The sequence below is a fragment of the Panthera uncia genome, chromosome B1, assembly GCF_023721935.1.
Source record: "Panthera uncia isolate 11264 chromosome B1, Puncia_PCG_1.0, whole genome shotgun sequence".
NCBI lineage: Eukaryota > Metazoa > Chordata > Mammalia > Carnivora > Felidae > Panthera > Panthera uncia.
The window spans coordinates 54,290,471-54,314,450 of NC_064811.1; the positions used below are offsets into that span (position 1 = coordinate 54,290,471).

Here is a 23,980-nt window from a genome sequence, read left to right on the forward strand (position 1 = left end):
GAATCCAGACTCAAAAGACAACACGTTGTGTGATTCCATTAATAGGCTGTTCTAGAAAATGCCCAGCTTCTAAGGACAAAAATCAGAGTTTCCAGCATCTGGTGGTGACAGGCAAGCATTCACAAGAAGGGAGTTTAGGAGTTGGGGGAAAATGTTTTATATTTTGTGGTGATGGTTATAAGTTCAAAGAACTTATTTGTCAAAGTTCATAGAACTAGTCACTAAAAAAAGGTGAATTTTACTGAATGTAAATTACACCTCAATACAAATATATAATCAATATAGAAAAACAGTTTAATGAGACTATAAAAATTGCAAGTAAACAGTACTTATCAAAGGCCAAGCAATACAATCAATACTTTGCAACAGCTCTTTGGGATACAAATTAACCCCATTTTACAGAAATAGAAACTGGAACTCATAGATGTTAAAGAGTTTGCCTAATCTCACATCTGAGAGTGGTAAAGATGGCATTTTCCCCCTCAGGTGTCTCTGACTCTAAAAGGCCCTTACCTTTATCACTTAGATCTACTTTATGAATGGCACTTGATACAAAGCTGACCCTTAAAAATAATTTTATTTTTTCTTATCACTAGCTGATTACAGAGGCTGTAGTAAGAGGTAGCAGTCCTTGGCCACTATTCTGGTCTATCTTTTACGTCCCAACCTAATTAACCTAATGTGACAAGGTAAGATGTAAAGATGTAAAGAGTTATGATGGTCAATAATCACATTTTTATATGGATAAAATTGTATATATTTTCATTTTAGGCATCTGCATAAGTAGATCTCAATAATTCACTGTTTCAGAAGATTGTATACAGTCGTCATGTCCAAACCTATACTTTTAAAGTTGGAGGGGTGCCTGGCTGGCTCAGTTGATTAAGAGTTTGACTCTTGACCTCAGGTCGGGTCATGATCTCACAGTTTCGTGAGTTCGAGCCCTACATTGGGCTCTATGCTGTCAGTGCAGAGTCTGCTTAGGATTCTCTCCCTCCTCTCTCTCTGCCCCTCCCACACTTGTGCTTTCTCTCTCAAAATAAATAAACATTAAAAAATTTTTAAGTTGGAATTTTTCACAGAAAATAAGTACTAAAGAAAGTTTGTCATTGTAAATTAAATTGGCATGCTACTGCTTTGCTTTTGTCTCCTATTGTGCTATTAAATGATAAAAACTCTTATAGTGCATAAGGATTATATCATGAGACAATAGCAATATAACTTCTGTGATTGAATATTTTTCTTCAACTGATATTTTTGTCCTCTGTCTGATAAGAGGAAATTAAACTGATGCCAACTGACAAATAAGTGTTGTCATGTTGAGAATGAACAGGTGGAAAACATCCCTTAGTCTAGGAGTGTTTGCACATAGGAGCTCAGACTCTATGTGTTATGGTTATTTCAGAGAAGCCTACTATGTTAAACATCATGGCATTCAGTAACTCATTAAATACATCGTTGCTCAGTTCCTATGATGCACCAGAATAGATTTCAGGTACTTGGATATTAGGGAAGTTAAAAAAAAGATAATCATTAAAGTCACTTCTTTGCATATATCATCAACTCCTTCACTTTGTTTTCACTTTGTGCTGTCTCAATGAAAAGGTAATTTTGGATAGAGCCGTTTCCATGATTCTTTAGCTGTACTCTTGTGCAGATAAACAGGCCAAGTAGAAAAACACAAACTGATCTAGTTTTAAATTCCTGTGCATGATCCTGAAGTGTGCTCCTGATGCTGGAGGTAGTCATTTTACATGTCCCTAGGCCATTCACTTCCCCATACTTCTGGGCAGTCTCTCACCTCTCTTTTTTTCTTCAAACCCCTTCACTTACTCTTCCATTCTCAATTTTACCTGATGGCCTTGATCCCTGCATCACTGTATTGGGTTCTTGAGGCTGCTGTAACAAATTACCACAAACCTCGTGGCTTAAAATACAGAAATTTATTCTTTCACAGTTCCGGAGACCAGAAGTCAGAAATTAAGGTGTCAGTATGACTATACTCCCTCCAAAGGCTCTAGGAATAATCTTTCCTTGTTTCTTCTAGTTCTGGTGGCTCCAGGAGTTCCTTGACTTGTATCTGGAAACTCCAGTTTCTGCCTCAGTCTCAACATGTTGTCTTTTCTGTTCTGTGTTCCCTCCTTTGCTGTCTCTCTCCTGTTCTTTTTTGTGATAAAATATGCATATCACAAAAAATAGAAGAGGAAGGAAAACTTCCAAATTCATTCTATGAGGCTAGCATTACCCAGATTCCAAAACCAGATAAAGACACAATAAAAAAAGAGAAGTACAGGCCAGAATATCTGAATGAACATAAATGCAAAAATCCTCAACTAAATATTAGCAAACTGAATCCAACAATACATTTAAAAAATTCATTCATCGTAATCAAGTGGGATTTATTTCTGGGATTCAAGAGTAGGTTCAATATTCCTAAATCAATGAACGTGATACATCACATCAATAAGAGAAAGCATAAAAGCCGTAGGATCATTTCAATAGATGAAGAAAAAGCATTTGACAAAGCAAAACATCTATCCGTGATAAAAGTTCTCAACAAAGTAGGTTTAGAGGGAACTTACCTCAATATAATAAAGTCCTTATAAGAAAAACCCACAGCTAACACCTTCCTCAATGGGGAAAAACTGAGAACTTTTTCCTTACGGTCAGGAATAAGACAAAGATGTCCACTCTCCCCATTTTTATTCAGCATGGTACTGGAAGTCCTAGCCACAGCAATCAGATAAGAGAAAGGAATAAAATGCATCCACATTAGTAGGGAAGAAGTAAAATTTTCACTATTTGTAGATGACATGGTATTATATATAGAAAACCCTAAAGACTCCACAAAAAACTGCTAGAACTGGAAAAAGAATTCAGTAAGGTTGCAGGATACAAAATTAATGTACAGAAATCTGTTGCATTTCTATACACTATTAATGAAGCAGAAAGAGAAATTAAGAAATCAATCCCACTTACAATTGAAACAAAAATCACAACATACCTAGGAATAAAGGTAAAGAGGTAAAAGACCTATATTCTGAAAGCTTTAAAACATTGATGAAAGAAATTGAAGATGATGCAAAGAAATGGAAAGACATTCCATGCTCATGGATTGGAAGAACAAATATTGTTAAAATGTCTATGCTACACAAAGCAATCTACAGGTTTAAGTCAATCCCTATAAAAATATTAACAGCATATTTCACAAAACTTTCACAAGTCATTGTGAAAGTCACTTTCACAAGTCATATTTCACAAGTCATTTTAGCCATTTTTTAAGTGTTCAGTTCTTTGGCATTAAGTACATTCACATTGTTTGCAACAACCAGCATTACCCATCCTCAGAATTTTTCGTCTTCTAAAACTGAAACACCGTACCTCTTGCATACTAACTTCCCATTTCCCCCTTCCTCTAGTCCCTGGCAACCACTATTCTACTTTTTGTTTCTATTAATTTGACTATTGTATGTACTTTATAAACCTCATATGAGTGTACTCATTCAGTATGCCTTTTTCTGACTGGATTATTTCACTTAGCATAACGTCCTGAAAGTTCATCTTTGTTGTAGCATGTGTCAGAATTTTCTTTTTTTTTAGCATAGAATATTATTCCATTGTATGTATATACCACATTTTGTTTATCCATTCATCTGTCAATGGACTCTTGAGTTACTTCCACCTTTTGGCTGTTGAGAATAATGCTGCTATGAATATGGGTGTACAAATATCTGTTTATTTCTGCTTTCAACTCTTTTGGAAAGATACCGAGAGGTAGAATTGTTGTTTCATATGGTAACTCTGTGTTTAATTTTTTGAGAAATCACCTGTTAGATGAGTGATTTAAGTGACAAGTGATTTAAGGAGACTGAATGTGTCTCCTTAAAATTTCTATGCTGAAATCTTAATCCTAAATGTGATGGTATTAGGAGATAGAGCCTTTGGGAGATGGTTAGGTCATTAGAATAGAACCCTCATGGATGGGATTCATGCCCTAATAAAAGAGACCCCAGAGAGCTCTCTTGCCTTTCCTACCAGGTGAGAGAACACAAGGAAAAGTTAAGCCAGGAAGCATGCTTTCACCAGACGTGAATCTTCTAGCACATTGACTTTGGATTTCTCAGACTCTGAAACTGCGAGAAATACATGTTTGTTGTTTAAGCCAACTAGTTCATGGTACTTTTGTTATAGCAGTCAGAACGGACTAAGATATTGCCATAGCATTTTCCATAGCAGTTGTATTGTTTTACATTTGTACCAATAACGCACAATTAGTGCACATCTTTACCAACACTTTTTTTTTGTATCCTAATACGCATTATCATGTGAAGTGGTATCTAATTGTGGTTTTGATCTGTATTTATCTATAATTAGTGATGCTGAGAGTTTTATCATATACATACTACCATTTGTATATATTCTTTGGGGAAATGTCTATTCAAGTATTTTGCCCCTTTTAAAGTTTGGTTGGTTATTTTTTAGTTGTTGAGTTATAGAAGGTCTGTGTATATTCTGGCTATTAACCCCTTACCAGATATATGATTTGAAAATATTTTTCAAATATTAGAAATATTTCATTTCATCGGTTGCCTTTTCACTCTGTTGATAGCATCTTCTGATGCACAAATGTTTAAAATTGTAATGTCGTCCAGTTTGTCAGTTTTTTCTTTTGTTGCTTATTTTTTAACTGTCACATTTAAAAAATCATTGCCAAATTAAATATCATGAAGCTTGTCACCTATCTTTTTTAATCCACTGCCACAGATTCAAATAACACCTGTATGCATTTGACCCACAAATCTCTAAACATTTGTTATTATTCTTCTGCATTAAAGTTCTGTCTCCTGGGGCGCCTGGGTGGCTCAGTCGGTTAAACGTCCGACTTCGGCTCAGGTCACGATCTCGCGGTCCGTGAGTTCGAGCCCCACGTCGGGCTCTGGGCTGATGGCTCAGAGCCTGGAGCCTGCTTCCGATTCTGTGTCTCCCTCTCTCTCTGCCCCTCCCCCGTTCATGCTCTGTCTCTCTCTGTCTCAAAAATAAATAAAACGTTAAAAATAAAAATAAAAATAAAAAGTTCTGTCTCCTGGAATAGTGTGAATCTGTTTCTGAAATCTCAAACTCGATATAACCAAACAATTTATTGTACTCTGATTCCTCTCCATCCATTCCTGAGTGTCCCACATCAATTGAATTGTCATGACCTGTACTTATTCTTTATGAAATCTTCCTCTCACACAAGAATCTACACCCCACCTCTCTTCCTGTTCCTATTGAACTGGGTCACAAAATCTAACAAATATCTTCCTATGACAATGAATTCCGACAGTTATTTTGGGTGGGTGGAGATAAAGCAGTAGAACCATTTATTTTAACTTAATTTTATGCTGAAGCTAATTCGAGAAACAAATCACAGTGAGCAGTTCTGGTTGATGTGAGCAGGGCATACCTGAACTCCAATTACTCAGCATCTCTGTATCTCCTGAGAGATAGTCCTTGGAAATCTCTTGTCCTAGAGGTTTCAAGAGGAGACTATTTGTCCTGCTCCACGCTAAAGAAAGGGCATGGATTGGATAGTGACCTAGGAATATTATAGGCATAGCTATAATACTGTCCACAATTAATTAAGTAGACCAAACAGAATGTGCTAACATTTCAATCAAAGTTACCAGTTAGTACAGTTAGGTGCAAGTATTAGTTATAAATATGAGAATCTGTTTAAATTAGAAGATTAATACATAAAACCTTTCTCTTCCTATTGCCTATTACTCTGAGAGATGAAATTTATGTTGGTTATTTTGCATAGATGCTAGAGTAATCCTTGACTGCTTATCTAACAACCTCTGGCAATTTATTCAAATGGAGAAAAACTCTCCTCCCTTCGGCAATTAAATAGAGATGGGTCATTGATTCTGCAGACTGTGGGGATTGGCAGAATTACTTAATAACATGTTTTTATTTTCTTTTCCTTCTGCCATAAATCTATTCTCATAGCTAAACTCTTGTCAAATGAAAAATTTCTGTGTTCGTGATTTTTGGTTTGCACTTGAAATTATATGAAAAATTAAAACTTTTCCAACTGATCTAATCTGAAGAAAATGTACTGGGATACAATTTAAAAGTGAATTTATGCATGATGTGAAATATCAGAATTTGGGAGTCATCGGACATGTATGTGTAATTTAATTAAAATTGGCTGTGAATACCAGCAATCCAAGTTCACATCCTTGCCTATACTTGCTATTATTCCACTTGTCTGTGTGGTGTACAGTAATGATTTACTTTTATTTTAATTGTGTTTTTCTCAATACTAGTTATTTGAACATTTGTCTTACATGCTATTAACTTTTTGGTTTTCTTTTCTATAAATTGCTTTTTCATATCCTTCCTCATATTTCTTCTGAGACTGTTCTTTTTTGTTGATTTGCAGGACTATTTTGTATATTCTAGTATATTTTCAGTTTATGCATTTTAAATATTTTTCCCATTCTATCCATTGTATCATTTACTTAAAAAAACAGTGAATAGCCCATTGTATACTGTATATAATACTGTATTATTATAATAGTTAATACTCTCTATACTTTGCTTTAATAATCTATTACCTATCCTGGGTCACAAAGACAATCTCCTTTTTTGTCTTAACATTATCATTTTTTTCCCTTCTCACATCTCTAATCCATTTTGGGGGTCAATCTTTGTGCATATTTTTTAAGTTTATTACTTATTTATGTATTTAAAAGTTTATTTATTTATTTATTTAGAGAGAGAGAGAGAGAGAAAGAGCAGGGGAGGGGCAGAGAGAGAGGGAGAGAGAGAAAGAGCAGGGGAGAGGCAGAGAGAGAGGGAGAGAGAGAATCCCAAGTAGGCTCTGCACTGTCAGTGCAGAGACTGACATGGGGCTTGAACTCACGGACTGCAAGATCATGACCTGACCCAAAGCCAGAGGTTTAACCGACTGAGCCACCCGAGTGCCCCTGTGCATATTTTTAGGCAAAGATCTAGGATGGTGATGATAATGGAAATGTGCCTCTCAGATCCCCTGATTTGCAGGATAGAATTGACAGATGGCCCAAGCTGCTGTGCTCAGAGCCATCCATTGCACTCATGGAGGCCATGCTTCCTTTAAGCCTCTCCCAGCCTGTAACCATGCACAGCAGAGTTGTTAAGGCAAGCTCACTCCTGAGAGATGTGGGACTTTTCTGATGGACAGCTTTGATTTGAGGACTCCCCATAGGCTTGGTCAAATTTTCTTGGGACTGCACAGCCATCTGACGAGATTCTTCCTATCTAACTCTTCTTCCTTCCTTCTTTGCTGCATAAGGGGACAACCTGAACTGTATTCTCTAGGGTCTCTTTGACTCTTCCAGGAATTATTCCATTTTCTTCACAGAAATTTCCCCAATCTCTCAAATCCCACCTTGAGGTTTGATTGAATAGTCTGAGAAAATTTAGGACTGACTAACTCACTTCATTGCCTGTTGGGTAAAGAGAATACCACCCTGAGAAGCATGCAGAGCACAGATAATCCCTGGCATAAGGTGAGACCTGAATTACTGAAGATATCACCAGTAGTGACCTGGGAAAACTTCCTGGTAGGGGCATGATTGCAGCCATTATGGTTCAGGCAATTGATGAGGCAAGATGAGAAGGAGGAGTGCTACAAAGATAGTGGAGTTGGCTGGTTACTGCTAAATTGCATGTTGCCCTGCAGAAGGATAAGGAGAAGCTGAGAGTCCTTTGTAATCAGTTAAAAGCTATGTGAGGTAGGTTACAAAGAGGCCTTAATCTTCTACAGAGAAATAGTAGACATGGCTCAGCATCAGGCTGAAGACCTAATAGTTAGTTTCTCAGAATTTGAATGCTTGGTCAAAGCAGATCTGCTATGCTTCTTTAGGTCAGGTCCCTGGTTTGGAATACCTAGGACCTTGAAATGCAATTTGGAGTCAAGTGGATGGATGTCCTTGAGGATATTGTTCTACGGATCCTCTGAATCCTGAGAATTTGCAGAAGTAGTTCCTCACTCCTTAGTAAAAGCCAGCCCTTCTCCCATGCAGCAAGATACTGGCGAGCGCTTTCTCCACAAGCCCTTTCCCCTTCCTCAACTGAAAACCTGTCGATAACTCCACTAGAATGTGCTGGGTCTGATAAGGGAGGAAGGAGACTGTGCACTTGAGGGATTATGAGAATTAGTGAGAAGAGTACTCCTGTTCCTGACATTGGGTTTTGAGTGTGCTTGATGAAGGAGGGCTGAATGGAAGACTGGAAAAGAATTCATTGATGTTCTCAAAATATAGAATTAACACCCTGGCAAGGACCCAAGGAGACTGGGGACGTCTTGCTTCTGGAGTGGCTCTTAACATCTTGTGGAAAGAAATAGCCAAAGCTGAGGGAAACAGAAACGTCCCAGTTGTCCTGGCAGGCAGTGGCGGAAGAAATTAAGAAGCTGAGGGAAGTGGCCATGCTGGAATGGATCTGTCATGTGAAGCCAGAAGACCCTGTGGGAGACGTGCTTTATGGGAAGGCCAAGATGACACACCGTTTACCAAAGCCTTAGAAATGAGCTGGTGAGAGGGGCTCCAGTGCAGCTAAGAAGTTCAGTTGTGGCTCACCCCTGCAGGTGCAGGCTGACCACACGAGGAGCAGCTATAGAGCTGGCCTCAGAGGGAAGCGGTACCGGAGGAAACCAGCCACTTAAGTTTTAATGCACCCGTCCTGGGGTTTGGAGGAGTGAGGGTGAGGAATACCTGAAAGCATCTGATTAGTGGTCACTTTTTCTAGAGCCTCCTCCCCTTAGTAGGTGTTTGCCCTGATACTCCCAAAAGTAGTTGTCTGGATTGCTGTGATTAGTTTCTGGTCTGAAGGGCAGGTGAATGTATTGTTAAGGCAATATAAGGCAGTCAGGGTGTTGGGAACTGCAAGAGTAAAACATAAACAGTGTTTCTTTGACCTGTTCTTTTATTCCACCCAGGGTGTCAGCCACCTACCCTCCCTACATAATTCACTTCACGAGAGCCTAGTCTCGTAGCCTTTCACTTTTATTTTCATTTGCTGGCCTAGAACCCATGTTTGCTTCTTTCATCTATAGTTTATCTGATTTTTTTTTGATTTGGAGGGAATATCTTACGCTAGTACATTATTTTAGCAGAAACAAAAGCCCAGATACTACACACATACACGTGCGCACGCGCGCACACACACACACACACACACACACACACATTGCATATATATGAATGCATATAAAATGTTGCTATTTTTTTAAAAAGTGGGTAAGCTCTTTATAAGTGAATGAATATATTTGTTTATATTTGTATAAACAGAACAATTTGAAAGGATATATGCATTTTTTTTAAAGGTTTATTTATTTTGAGAAAGAGAGGGAGTGCTAGTGGGTGAGGGATAGAGAGAGAGGGATAAATGGAGAATACCAAGCAGACTCCACAGGTTCTCAGAACAAAGCCTGATGTGGGGCTCGACCCCACGAACCATGAGATCATGACCTGAGCTGAAATTAAGAGTTCAACCAACTGAGCTACCTAGGCGCCCTAAGGATATACGGTTTTAAACTTTGATTACCTCAGGAGATAACTGGGGAGAGATTGTCTGATTTTTCTTTCTACTAATCTATGTTGGAAAATAGCTTATGCAACTTTAGAGCCTGAAATGCAATTACAATAAAAGTATATTTAAAAAAATTATATAGACCAGGAGATGGCAGCATAGTAACACATTTGGTCTGTTTCTTACTGGGTTTTTAATGAACATAGTTTGGATTATAGTGATCTGTTGTTTCTACATTTCTTGGATTCATCTATAATAAAACAATATTAACATATTGCACAATCCAGTCCCTGTTTTATACCTGGGTTGGCTTCTTGCTTAAAATATTACTTGATATTTTTAAATTTTGTGACTAAGTCACTCTGATGCTCCTCTATTACTTGCTACTCTTTTGTTGCCATTAATATATCTTTCTGGGTTATAAGATATTATCTGATTTAAAAAGCTACCGAAATATTTTTATTCTTAAATAAAATAATAAAAATATATTTTTAAAGGTTTTTATTCTTTACTATACTATTTATTGAAGAAGTTCTGGGATCTTTGTCTAAGGTTGAAAATTCCACTTGTGACCACTTCAATTTCCTTATGGGTCTCCAGGCCTGATATAGCTTATACAAAGAACATTCTGTACTAGTGGGCCAATGACACTAGAGGAAGAGTCTGGAAGTCACCATGATATACATGGCCAAACACACTACCCAAAGGCTCTGTTACTTTTAACAATAATTATCAAAAATACTTTTACCTCTATGTTGTCTTGAGAACAGGACTTGGTTTTATATACAATTATATACCCAATATCTAGAATATCCAATGTCTGACACATAGTGTTTCAAGAAATGTTTGTTAGATGAATAAGTGATTTATGCAAGTAGTTGCACACAATGCTGTAGGCCAGTGATGTCCATAAAACTTCATGATTTTGGAAATGATGTATATCTGTGCTACCCAATATGGTACCATTAGCCTTATTTGACTCTTTTATATTAGAAATGATATTAGTATAACTGATACTATTATAAAGTTCAATTAAATGAACTTTATTTAATTTTAATTAATTTAAATCTAAATAGTCCCATCTGACTAGTGGCTACTATTTCAGATAATGCAGCTTTTAGTGCATAGTGATGCTATGCAACTTCCTATTCTCCACTCTACAATGCTAGTGAATGATGGACTGAGCCATTCTGCCTCAGCCGAATATGTAAATCTTTTTTCAGGCAGTATCTATTTATTCATTCAGAGAATATTAAATAGAATATATACGTGGTGTGATTATGCAGGCTTTAGGTATTTGACAAATATCTCTCTTTCTAGAGAGAAATTTATGTAGATTAATCTATATAGACCAGTTGACATCTATCTTTAGATAGACTTCTATCTCAATAAATCTATATAAACAGCCTCCTTCGCCCGAACAGGTTCACTTTCCAAATGATCTTGATTTGATTAGGATTTTTTGGATATGAGAGTAATCATCAGAGACGGTCTTTTTAGCATTCTCAACACATTTGCATTGTAAGAAAAGGGAGAAGAAAGATATGCTCAGACCCATGTAAGAAAATTGTGGTTGTAAGATTTTTAACAAGTGACTTTTTTCCTCTGACTGTTGATTCCATGGCAGTGGTTCTCAGATGGGGGTGATTTAGCCCCACAGGCAACGTTTGGCAATATCTGGATACATTTGCTGTTATTACAACTTGGTGGGGGTTACCACTGGCATCTAGTGTATAGAGGTAGGAAATGTTGCAAACATTCTACAGTTCACAGGATAGCTGCCACCTTCCCCCCGCAACAAAGAATTATCTCTGACTAATGTCAGCAGGGCAAAAGTTGAGATGTGTAATGCAATATACTGATGATTCAAAGGAAATGAGGTTGAGTTTATTATTATAAATATATTTTAATGTATACAATATAACATTGTGTATATGGACCAAGAAAGACTCTCAGCTGATATAAAACTCAGAAGAAAATCTTAGGACAGCAGTTATTTCATTAGCCAAATTAATCATAACAGGGGGAGCAAAGGTTTAGAAGCATAAAAAAAGTTTGAGTTTTGTTGAATACTAGTCCATAGTCATATATAGTGTCAGGAAATATACATTTAAATACATATGAAAATGACTATTTTGTCATATAAGTTAAATCTCTCCAAAGATGCTTTCTGGATTATTTGAGTATTCTCCAAAAATACTATAAAGAATGCCAGCCATTTTTAACAGTAAATTTAAATATTAGACAATCAGATCTTTCCCAAAATCTTATATCAAATTGGTTATGAATATCTAATTTTATATTGGCTTCTCATGTAAATGATTTATGAATATCTAATTTATATTGGCTTCTTATTCTGTGGGTCCTTTACTTGTTTTGAAGTTGATTGAAAATAAAGCTATTTAGAAAAGAAAATGCAGTAAGATATAATAAAACATACGTGAAAAGTTAATTTATGCCAGGTTTGTAACATCTCTCATTTTTAGAGATGGAAAGGAGCTCCTTCTCACAGAGTCCTTTTATCTTCTCATTTCCATCTAACAAAAAGACCAAGAAACTTTCTCTTTATTTTCTAAATACAAAAAAAAAAAAAAAAAGGCATTTTTAGGTAGTGTAGCACAGAATCTGTGCTAGGCAGTGTTTTCTGTTTTCCTGTCTGGTACACAGATTTATTTATTGTTCCAAAGCAAATATTAGGTAGTTGTTTAGAGTTTAAAATCTACACTGTCATGTCAATGTTTTTCAAGTCTCAGAGAGAGGTGAATGTGCATGTGAGGACAAATGGGAAAGGGCTGATAGGAGGGCCATCTCTTAAGTCCCAGTTTCATGCCTAGTGCCCCTCCATCATTTGTGTTCACATTGGCCAGAAGTAATTACCTTGATTTGTCTAGTACAGTGAACCTACAGATTCTTAATGAAGATTATTTGGTGAGGAACATGAAAACTGTGGAGTCAGGGAAGGGCAGTATGCCCTGTCAGGGAAGAAAAAATAGAGAATGCTTAGCCAATTGGTACTTGTCTGATTAAACTGGATTGTTCTCATTTTAAATGAGTAGGAACAGAAAAATGAGCAAGGAGATCATGGGAGACACTTAGCAGCAATAGCAGATCATTGTGGAGTTGATGATATCTTATATATTCAGGTTAGCAAAACATTTCAGATGATGTAAAAGAAAGTCTGCTTTCCTCATGTTTAAGGGGAATGTTGTCCGTTCATGCTTATTTGCATCTTGAACTCGATGGCAATATACATAGCAACACATTCTAGCAACGCAATTTGCTAGCGACCACATTAACATTTTGGATGTACAGGTGATTGTTGCATTAGATGTTGGTTTTAGATTTAATCCAGTCCCGATAACAAGTCACTTTGGTGTAAAGTCCAGGCTTGTTTTCTTTTCCACAGTCTATTCCCCAGCTTACTATCCCAATAAGATACCAGTTTCTATCATGTGCTATAACCAGAGGTCCTCCAGAATCACCCTATAGGAGAAGAAGAAATGTACATTGTCAATGCAATAAATAAAGGGGAGTAAAAAATGAAAGTTTATGAGCCTGTGAATGAGTACTAAATTAATATTTTAAATAAAAGTATGTAGGGGTGCCTGGGTGGCTCAGTAGGTTAAGTGTCTGGCTTCAGCTCAGGTCATGATCTCATGGTTTGTGGGTTCGAACCCCGTGTCAGGCTCTGTGCTGACAGCTCAGAGCCTGGAGCTTCTTTTGGATTCCGTGTCTCCCTCTCTCTCTGCCCCTCTTCTGCTCATGCTCTCCCTCTCTCTCACGTATAAAATAAAAACATTAAAAAATTAAAAAAAAATAAACAAAAGCATATAAAATGAATTGTTTTTACTTACCATTGTTATTAATACAACAATTGAATTTATTGCTTATTACCTGTTTTTATCTTACTACTTCTACTTATCTGTGTTAATATCTTCATCTGGAATAGTGTGAATAAAGCTAATATTCCTTGTATAGTTTTTAGTTTTGCTCTATCTAAACAGGGAGCACAAACTGAACCTGAGTCCAGGCATAGGCATACAATAGTTACATAAGTGATGAACTCAAGGCTTAACTATATGTCACCTCCATGAAGCCTCTTCTGTTAGCTAGATATAGTCACTTGCTATGGATTTGTGTTTTTTTTTAACTTTTTAAAATATTTATTTTTGAGAGAGAGAGAGAGAGAGAGAGCAGTGGAAAGACAGAGAAAGAAGAAGACACAGAATCTGAAGCAGTCTCCAGGCTCTAAGCTGTCAGCACAGAGCCTGATGCAGGGCTCGAACTCACAAACCATGAGATCATGATATGAGCCAAAGTCAGAGGCTTAACTGACTGAGCAGCCACCCAGGCACCCCATATTTGAATTGCACCTTGTTCCATTCATACCAATTGATAGGAAGGTGTCCTGGATGCTATATTGTTGTGCAGCAATAGGTGTGTGAAGAGAAGGGTATGCAAAGGTCACTCCAGGCAAATATGTACTATTTATCACTGACAGACTTTTGTTTCCAAACTAAGGTTTAATCCCTAGCCCTAGTGAACTGGTTTGAAGTGTGTGAATCCTGAGGACTTCCCTGATATCTTTAACCCAAGGTTTAGACAGACGATTTTTAAATTTATCTTTTAGCAATAAACCTATATGGAACCCCATTATAGACTTATTTTATAAGACAAATGATCCTGTTTGAAGCAGGCCTGGGATCCTAGAGTTTTGGCTCTTAGCTCCCTTCCCTTCTCTTTCCATGTAGCCTGTAGGGCTCAGTGGACAGAGTGTGAAAACTCTGGTTACTAAAAGCAATGCTTCTTAGCTCTTTTCCTGTAAGACCACATCCTAATTTAGGTCCTTAGTATAATTTTACTTTGCTGCTGGCGAAGGAAGCATGGGAACATGGACTAATGGAAAGAGAACATCTTTTACGTAGATTTATGTTTCTGCTCGAAAGTCATGTTATCCGGTTGTGTTGTGGACCGCCTTGTTTTTGCTTCTCCTCAGGAAGGAAAGTGAGTGGAAGGAGATCTTATATTCAGAATATGTAGCCAAATCCTATGTTTTTGTTCTTTTCGTTACTTGTTTGCTATATTATTAGATTGTAAATTCATTGTGGATTCAGTGTAGGCTTTTTTTTTTTAAATGTTTATATTTCCTTCAGTAATTGCCAAGTTACCTTGCAATATACAAAAGAAAAATGGAATGAATAAGTGAATGAATATTTATTATATCACATTACAGCCAGGTAGTGGCAGATCAATAGTGGGCCCTTTGCATTTAAGTAAAGCACTCATATGTGTCAAATTCTCAAAACATTTCCTCATCTTTTAAGAATTGCTAAACTATTGGACCCAAGTTAAAACTTCATTATTTTAGTTACTTATTTTTAGTCTTTTAAGTAGCCTGACTTTAAAACTGATATTCTCCTTAAATGTTTAATCCTAAGATTTTGTATGGTTTAGTGAAATGCTATTTATTTAGTTTTTAGATATAATTTGTGAGGCAACACTTTAATATGAATAAGTGTTGATAAATGTATTCTCTTCCTAAATGGTGTGATTCTATATGAATGTAGACTACTAATGGTTAAAAGGGTTAAGTGCGGGTGGGATGATGGCTCTGGCCATGGAGGGATCTTCAGACTCCATTCCCTAGTGCCTTACAAGTAGTAGGGGTCAGACACCTAATTGGTTATCATTGAGACTTGAAGCAATGATTGTGTGGCTTCTTGGCTTGGTTTCTACTATCTGCTTCCAGTCTTTTTCTCTAACCAAAGTACTAATTTGCAACTGATGGTCCTTTTTTACATATGGTTCTGGACAATACGAGGGTGTTAAATGAGGAGTATTTCTTAAGGTTCTCCCATTCCCTCTTTTTACACTCTCTTCCCTCCTCGTCAACTTAATTTTATAGTTGTATGAAGTGACATCGGTCTATAGTCAGTGAGGCCACCTCCATTCAACACACTCATTTTTGTGGATTTGAGTCTATTCTTACCTCACAGGCATCTCGCTTTCCTGTCAAGAATCCAGCACATATCATTCCTGATGATACAGCACCACCATATACATGAACTTGATTACATACATCATTACTTATGATCTCTACTTCAACTTGTCGCAGAGTATTGGGAAAAGGACCTAAAGAAGAAAATAATTAATAGATGAAGAATTTTCACATCGTTGCTTATGATAGTTAATTGTTGTGTTTTATAAAGGATGTACTGGTGATAAGATATATGTCTTAAAGTTGTAGGACTCTGAGCTCGATGACAGTGCTCAGGTTCAAGTTATATTTCTTGCGTGCCTTCTAGGTGCTAGGTACCATTCTTGGTACATTTACTTCCACTATCTTATTTAATCCTTGCAACAACCAACAAAAGTAGGTATGAATATTCTCTTTTTCAGATGAGAAAACCAAAGCTTAACTGGTTATGAGTCTTGCTCTGATCACATAGCTAAATGGAGGATAACATCACATTTAAACCCAGGGCATTTTTCACCACCTGGGAAAATCTGTGATAGTTTACCTTACCTTACCTGGAAATCTGCCACATCACTTTAAAAAACACAGCTACAATGGGAATTGAAAATCCTTCAGGAAGAGCAGTATAGAGTGAGGTTGTACGATCAGAAAGTAATTTTAATACTGAATAAGTGGAACCCTACTGCTTCATCAGAAAGACCATATCTACTTTGATAATAGCTCAAATGGCTGTCCACAACTAATTCCAGGGTAAGTAACCAATACCAAGATAAGATTTAAATCTTGTTTTACTAATGATCCACACATTCATTGATTTGTTGTTATATGAAAAGTGCTTTTAATTGTGTATTGTGCCATTTTAGTCATTGTATTCTTCTCATTACCCCTAAGCAGCTTTTATTTTAAAGACTCTATTAGTCCTTCATATAAAGATGGATGTACTGTTTACAAAAGGTTCAAAGACAATTAAAAGGAGGAAGGAGGGCAGTGCTGTCAATTTGACCAACGAATCAGGGTAATTCTGTGCTAAAGACTCTAGGCTTAGCAGTAGCACGTGTGAGTTTGAATACTGCACAATTTATGTGCTATTTAGCCTTGGGCAAGTTATTTAATCTCACTAAGCATCAGTTTACTCACTAAAAGGAGTAAATGATACCTATCTCACATGTCTGTTGTAAGGGTTAAAAAATAATTAATGTTAGGGTGCCTGGGTTGCTCAGCTGGTTAAGTGTTTGACTCTTGATCTCAGCTCAGGGCATGATCTCATGGTTCATGAGTTCGAACCCTGCATCTGGCTAACACTGTCAGTGAGGAGCCTGCTTGGGATTCTCTCTCTTCTTCTCTATCTGTCCCTCTCCCACTTGTGCTCCATCTCTCTCTCTCTCTCTCTCTCTCTCTCTCTCTCTCTTAAAATAAGTAAACTTAAAAAAATAATTAATGTAACCAATTATGATAGTGCTTTGTCCCACATTTAGATTTCAGCCAATGGAAGCTATTGGAGTGGATTGTAGAGTATGAAATTATGTATTTAAAACCCTCATGGTACTAAGCTGCACTTCAATGTCAAAGATGGCTAGTGAGTGCTAGAGCTTTTATAAGAGAAGATATAGGTTTCTAGGGAATTTGTCACTAACTGTAAATAAATCTAATTCTCTGTATTAAGCCTAGTAAATTCACTTACCTAGCGTTAACTATCTTGCTGAAAAACTAAGCCTAAATCTTTTATAGTCATTAAAGATTATCTAGGATCTGGTGAATTTCTTCACCATTTTTAAGCACTGGAGGGTCATTATATGACCATTTTCTCTTCATTTCTGATTCTCTCTGAAATGGTCCTAGTGAAAGAATCTGCTCACTATCTATTCTTTATACAGATTTTTAGAACAGGCTAAACTATTTGTGTAAATGCTTCAGCAATATTCAATACTATCTCTTTTGTCCTCTCTAATTGACATTTAGAATTTATAGGTATTCCTAGGTTTTAATCAACTGTATTTAAACTATTTATAATTTCTGTGTGCCTACTTTTATGTGTTATGTTAATTGGCCTAGGATGCCTAGTTTTAAACTTCAAGTGCTTATAATTCCTTAATCTCAACTTTTAAAAAGTCAATTCAAGTGCTTAACAATATAACAAGCTATTTTACATTATCAACTATTCAAGGAAGAAACCATCCAGAATAGAAAGTTTCTATTTTACAAGCTGTCTGGTAACAAGATTTCTAATTAGATATAATTGGAAAAATTTGGGGAAGTAAGAGAAGAAAACCTTAGTCCTTGTCTCAGTTTCAAAACACAGAGAAAACCATAATCAAATATTTAATGCTTAACTTTAGACTGACGTCTTACAAATTTATAACATTATTTCTGGAAAGTATACAACTTGTTAGAGTAGATAGATCAAAGTTTAGTAATCTACACACTATTGGGCATTGAACGATTCATGATGAAGTCCCAAATCACTCCCAAACTACTACTCTGGGAGGGGGTGGTGTTAAGTTTAATTAGGGTCTAGAGGAAGTGTAGTAGTATTGCCCTAGTGGTAGATGCTTTCCATTTCTACTCTAGTCAGTATAGTGGCCTTCTAATCCCAAAGGATTTGATTCCCCTTTGTTCTCATCACCATTGCCTATAGAACAAGGCAGATCCCCCAAGATGAGGAAAAGAACTCTCAGATTATAATGACAGTATAACAACCTGGACCCGACATCAGAATTTTGGAGTTCATATTGAAGGGAAGCAGATTTCTATAAAAATGAAGTGACAGAGACTTAGTACATAAAAGCTATCTTTGGAGCAAGTACATAAATAAGACTATAACTTTTTAACAAGAGACTGGAACAAGAATCAGAAATTCAAAGGCTGCTTAAACTATATGTAAATTGCTCACCTAAGAAAAGTAGAAACAGAGACTCCTTTCAAGATCTGAAGATCTATCTTTGCAGTGTATTGTGTATTATTAAATGTAGTAAAATGTTGTACTTTTGAACTGTATAAATCCTGAGGCTTAAAACCTGCTCCATAGATACATGGATTAGAGGGGTCCCATTTAATAGTTAGCATCAGGCGTGACATTTAAATTGTTTACTTAAAAAATTGCTTAAGTCTGTTTTTGTTTAGTTGTATGACACATTACAGAAATGTATCATTATTACTGCTCACAAATCACATACTTCAAGATTCATGCAGCCATGGCAGAATCTCTACATATAAAAGACAGCAACATGGGGCTCCTGGGTGGCTCAGGTGGTTAAGCGTCTAACTTTGGTTCAGGCCATGATTTTACAGTTTGTGGGTTCAAGCCCTGTGTTGGGCTCTGCGCTGTCAGCTCCAAGCCTGGCGTCTGCTTTGGATTCTCCATCTCCCTCTCTCTCTGGCCCTTCCCTGCTCATGCTCTATCTCTCTGTCTCTGTCTCTCTCTTTCAAAATAAATAAACATTAAAATTTTTTTAATACAAAAAAGAGACAGCAACAAAGAAGTAAATGATATGAAAAAATATGCCTTAATAATTTTTGAAAAGAAAGTTATAACTAGCTGTAAAATTATAACCAAAATAGCCCATAAAGAAAGTATTAAACATAGATACTGTCTAATAGTAATAGCCAAAGTTTCCATAAGTCACCATATCTGGTTTTTTTGTTTGTTGTTTTGTGATATTTTTCATGGGACATCTTGATTTCATCTCTTACATTCAATATTTTGATTTTGTATCTTATATCTCCATTCAAATGGAAGACAGCTTTGCATTTTTTGCTTAGTTCTTTTTACTGAGATACTCACCATTAGCTTTTAATGCTCCCCATCCAGTGACAAACACTGGACTCTGAGGCAAGACTTCAAAAGTATCATCTGGGAGACAGACTCTGCCCACATCATTGGAAAAGAGGACGGGGGTGGAAAGCTTCACCACAGCAATGTCGTCATCATGCTTATGGGTAGCATAGTTGTTGTGAATGATAATTGATTGTATCTTTCTTCTCATCAGAGGAGGGCTGAGAGTTGTTCCAAAACTAGCCATCCAGAGTTTGGGGTTTTTGTAACTGATCACAGATTAAAAGTATTACAGTTGGTTCATTTCTGATCTAAAGTTGCCCAGGACTCCAAATAAGCATAGGACATAGAGGTGGTAGAAGGGAAAATTGTTTAAGGTGAAGGAATCTACTGCCGAAATCATTGTTGCACTATATACTAACTAACTTGGATGCAAATTTAAAAAATAAATTAAAAAAAAGAAAAAAGTTAAAAGAAAATTGTTTAAGGTAATAGTTGATCGGGGTCTTCCCACTCTACTTGAGGTATCTCCCCCAGGACTGCTCTGCTTCATTTAGGTGATACAAATCCGCCCCGCCTCCCCATTCTAAGGTAGCTTACTCCCCTTGAGGCGGAGTTTGTATTTTCTAAAGGAAACAAAATATTATTGCTAGTTTTGATTATAAAAGAAATACAGAGTAGTTGAAAAGCCTATAAATAAATAAAAAATTAGACTTATGTGCCCATATATGTACACATCCATGCACATATATACCCCCATATGAATGCAGTAATATAAATGTATGTATAGGTATTGAGAGAAAAAGAAAGGGAGAAGGGAGGGAGAAGGAGAGGGAGAGGTGTCAACTTGGAGCCACACTTTATATATTGATTGTTTTGTCATCCTTTATTTTTAGTTAACATTTTACTCAGAATATTTTCCCACTTGATATGAATTTCACTAGATTTACTGTATCTCATTATTATCTCCATGTATCCCATATGTTACATCTTCAAAAAAGATATAATTAAAGTGCAGGACTAGAGACATTCATGTGGGATAATCTGATGTAAATTTGTGCATCAGGGTACTATTAGCAGAGTTAAAAAATCCACAATATATCTTAGGAAAACTGGTGAGTGTGCTTAACTTTTGAAGTGTTGTCTTGTTCTTAGTTAAATTAGGATTGCTGGGGAATATATTTCCAGTTGCAGCTGAAGATTCTCTAATTTTTCTACTATTCTTTAGTAACTGTCATTTCTTCCTAAGCCTGCTTCACAATGTTGAGTTCCAGTGGGAGGCCTAAGATGCTCATAAAAGAACGAAAAATTTTTGAGAATGATGAGAAATGAAGGTAAGAAAACAAGGTGAAATTGGTCATCCTGCTGGTATAGACTGAGGACTTACATGTCAAAGCAGTGAGCAGCAGTCAGGAGCCACTCCTCACTGATCAAAGACGCACCACAGAAATGGATGCCGTCCATTTGCAGGCTGGCTTGCCATGGCCAATCAGCTCTTTTTGCAGGATAACCTTCAGCAATTCGTTCCATGGATGGAAACTCTCTCCCTCTACCACAACCTGTCAGAAGGAAATAAGATAGTTTTGTTTTGTTTTTTATTTTTATTTTATTTTATTGTTTCATTTTAGTTGACACACAATGTTACATTAGCATTAGCTGTACATTAGCTGTACATTATAGAGATTCAACTTCTCTATCATTATGCTGCACTTGCAACAAGTGTAGCTATAAGATGGTTATTTATAAACAGTGTTTTAAACATGTCAAGGCATGTTTAGCACATAAAGATGGAAACAGTTATAAGTTTGTCTTGCCTTCAAAAAATTAATCAAAATTATGTAATAGAATAATTATCATTCAAATTGAAAAAGGATTAACTTAAAAAATAAACTATTTAATATCCTCCCTAGTGCATTTAAAGAACTTTCAGTTTAAAGTTTGTTTTTTCATATCTTACTAGGTCATTTTCTTGTGTGCAACAGTTTACTTCATGATCGTTGACAATTTTGAGTGCACAATGTATACTACTTATTGCAGAAAAATACCACTGGTACATTTAAAATACCTGTCTAATATTATAGCCATTACCCAACTGTATCAAAATTCACATATTAAAATTAATGGGTGTTATTTAATTCTAAGCAAAATTTTCTACTTTAACAAAGTGAGCCAAATAAGAATAAATACAATAAAATGATAGGGAATTGTTAAAATAAGTTATCAGGGAAACATTCTGTGAGGAATAGTAAGTTATTTCCAAAGAGCCCATATAGGCATGGCCAATTATTATTAATAATAATTTTTCCTCTTACAGAGTGTTAAATCATGTATCCATTTAGAGATATTTCATACTTTTGGGAAATAGTAAACCTGGGGATAGAGAAACTCTAGCAGTATTTTGAATTTTAGCATTTGATTTACAAACATCACAGGGATATTCTCGAACTTACAGCTGTTCAGAATGTGCTCTGCTTGTGCTTCATTCATATCTGGAAAAAGCAAGATGATTTCTCAGCAGTAGAACAATTATAATTTGGAAATACTATGCCTACATGACATGAATATTTCTGGTTGGGATGAGCTGAGTTAGTCAGGACATTCTTTAATTTTAAGGCAATAAAATGAAATCCCACCAGAAGAAGAGACCTGGGTATAAATTAAACCCTTCTTCTAACTCTTTATGGACTCTAGGAAAATCCTGGGTTATGATTTTAAAATCATCTGCATAGAGAAGGATATTATTTTTCTTGAAGGAAGACTACATCTAATTAATTTAGCCATAGTAATTTATTAAAATGCAAGTCAAACAGAAGAGGGTCTAGGACTACTTTTACATGTGTACTGTTATATGGTGGGCACCATTTCCTTCTGTCCTCATTCACACATTAGTGATATGGTAAAGGCACTCAAAGCATCTTAGATGCCTGACATCTCCACAGAGTCTCCCAGTAGAATAAAGGTCCACCAGTGTACTAATGAATCTTCAAAATATGTTAGTCATTTTATCATAAAGTAAAATAAAAGAAATCATGATCAGTGACTGCTCCCCGAAATTATATGAATTGCTCCTCATGCCAGATAATATAATGAATAATCCAGATCCACAGTTTTGTTCAGTTGAAAACTAGTGTGGAGTTCTGGTAGGCCTGAAAAATAAATGCACCTTTCAGACTCTAAACTCAGATTGAGTTCATCAGCAGGGAACTAAGCTTATGTTTATTACTGTTTATTAGAATGAATCCCTTTGAATTTGTTTTGCTAATAATTCTCTAGTGGCTTCCCTGATCTTTATAACTGAAACTTCCTACCTGGATCTGCATGACATGGTCCCTATTTACGTCTTTGTTGTCATGTTGAACTGTTCTTGCTTTTAGCCATGACTCAGTGGTCACCCTGGCCGTTCTGTTTCTTGGCTGTGCCAAGGTGTTCATACAGTCTTTATTCTAGTTGTCCCCTGCCAGAAATGCTCTTCCCTTGGCCATTTTTATGGTTGGTTCCCTATTGCCATTCAGAAATTAACTTAAAGTCTTCTCCTCAGACAGGCTTTCCATGACAAATCAAAGCAACCTCCCATTCTCTATTCTCTTTATTGAATATGAAAATTCAAATTATTTGATATAACTTTTGTTTACTTATTTTTTAGTGGGCCATTGTCTTTCTTATTCCAATTACAATGTTCTATGAGGAGAGGTAATTTCCTGGCACAAATAGGTTCTTAATAAATACTTGCTAAATGAATAATGAGGAGTTTTGATAACTAGTAATTTACTGAGTCCTATCTACTAGGGAGTATGACAAACATTGCTTATATCCTCCCAATAGCAGTATGAGGCAAAAGTATTAAGGACATAATTTAAATACTTCTTCAGGTATAAAGCTTGTTCTACAACCATTTCACTGTAAGGTCAATTATAGTCTAGTGTCACCTTCTGTAGGAATGGAACAATGAGAGGAGTGGAATTATGGTCAATTCATGAGTAACTAGTCTGGGCTTATTTCTATCTGCGGCAACTACTGAGGGACTTCAGAGAAGACATGAAATCTCCTAGGTGAACATCACCCAGCAGATGTGCTCCACTGCAGGACAAAAGTTGAATAGCTCCAGTTTTGGAACAAGACTGTAGACTCCCTTTTCTCAGCCCTTCTCCTATAACTAAATACAACTAAATATCCTGAAAATCATCTAGCAGATAACGGTAAAATAACTCTTAAAGCTGGAAGGAGGAAGGCAAAATGGCTAGAGACTACAGTATTTGAAGGACAGTGTGATGAGCTTCCTAGTTTTGTTTTCATCTCACCTACATTTGGACTGGGGACCAAGAAAGGCCTGCAATCTGAAACCATCCATAGGCATAGACAAAAAAATCCTAAGAAAAGTCTGCTCTCTCCGTCCAAATACTGGGAAAGAAGAAGCACAACAGAGGCCTAGTGAGGAGCCCCAATCTCCTGTTTCACAACACAGGGCTGGCTATCTATTTTACTAGCAGCAGTGACAGTAATAAGCCCTTGACCATCCCAAACCCCACTTCCCAATCAGGGCACCAGCTTGCAGACTGACACCCACAGGGACAGCATCAGCCTTTATCTCCCCTGTGACATAAGTAGGTTCAAGCCCACCACACCCCTACACAGAGGATGGCCAAAGGATACAAGGCAGCTGAGAGAAGCCT

General features: G+C 36.5%; 1 protein-coding gene across 1 annotated transcript in view; it reads right to left on the minus strand.

Annotated features, from left to right (window-relative positions):
- Positions 1 to 12,885: 12,885 nt before the first annotated feature.
- The window catches only part of LOC125922358 (transmembrane protease serine 11G-like), a 53,805-nt gene continuing 42,710 nt past the window's right edge, over positions 12,886 to 23,980 (minus strand). Inside the window, exons 6-10 of the mRNA XM_049630021.1 lie at positions 21,761 to 21,799; positions 20,698 to 20,869; positions 19,320 to 19,579; positions 15,551 to 15,693; positions 12,886 to 13,044 (exon numbers count right to left, since the gene is read on the minus strand). Coding sequence (XP_049485978.1) covers positions 12,886 to 13,044; positions 15,551 to 15,693; positions 19,320 to 19,579; positions 20,698 to 20,869; positions 21,761 to 21,799 — 773 coding nt within the window. The remainder of the gene's footprint in view (positions 13,045 to 15,550; positions 15,694 to 19,319; positions 19,580 to 20,697; positions 20,870 to 21,760; positions 21,800 to 23,980) is intronic.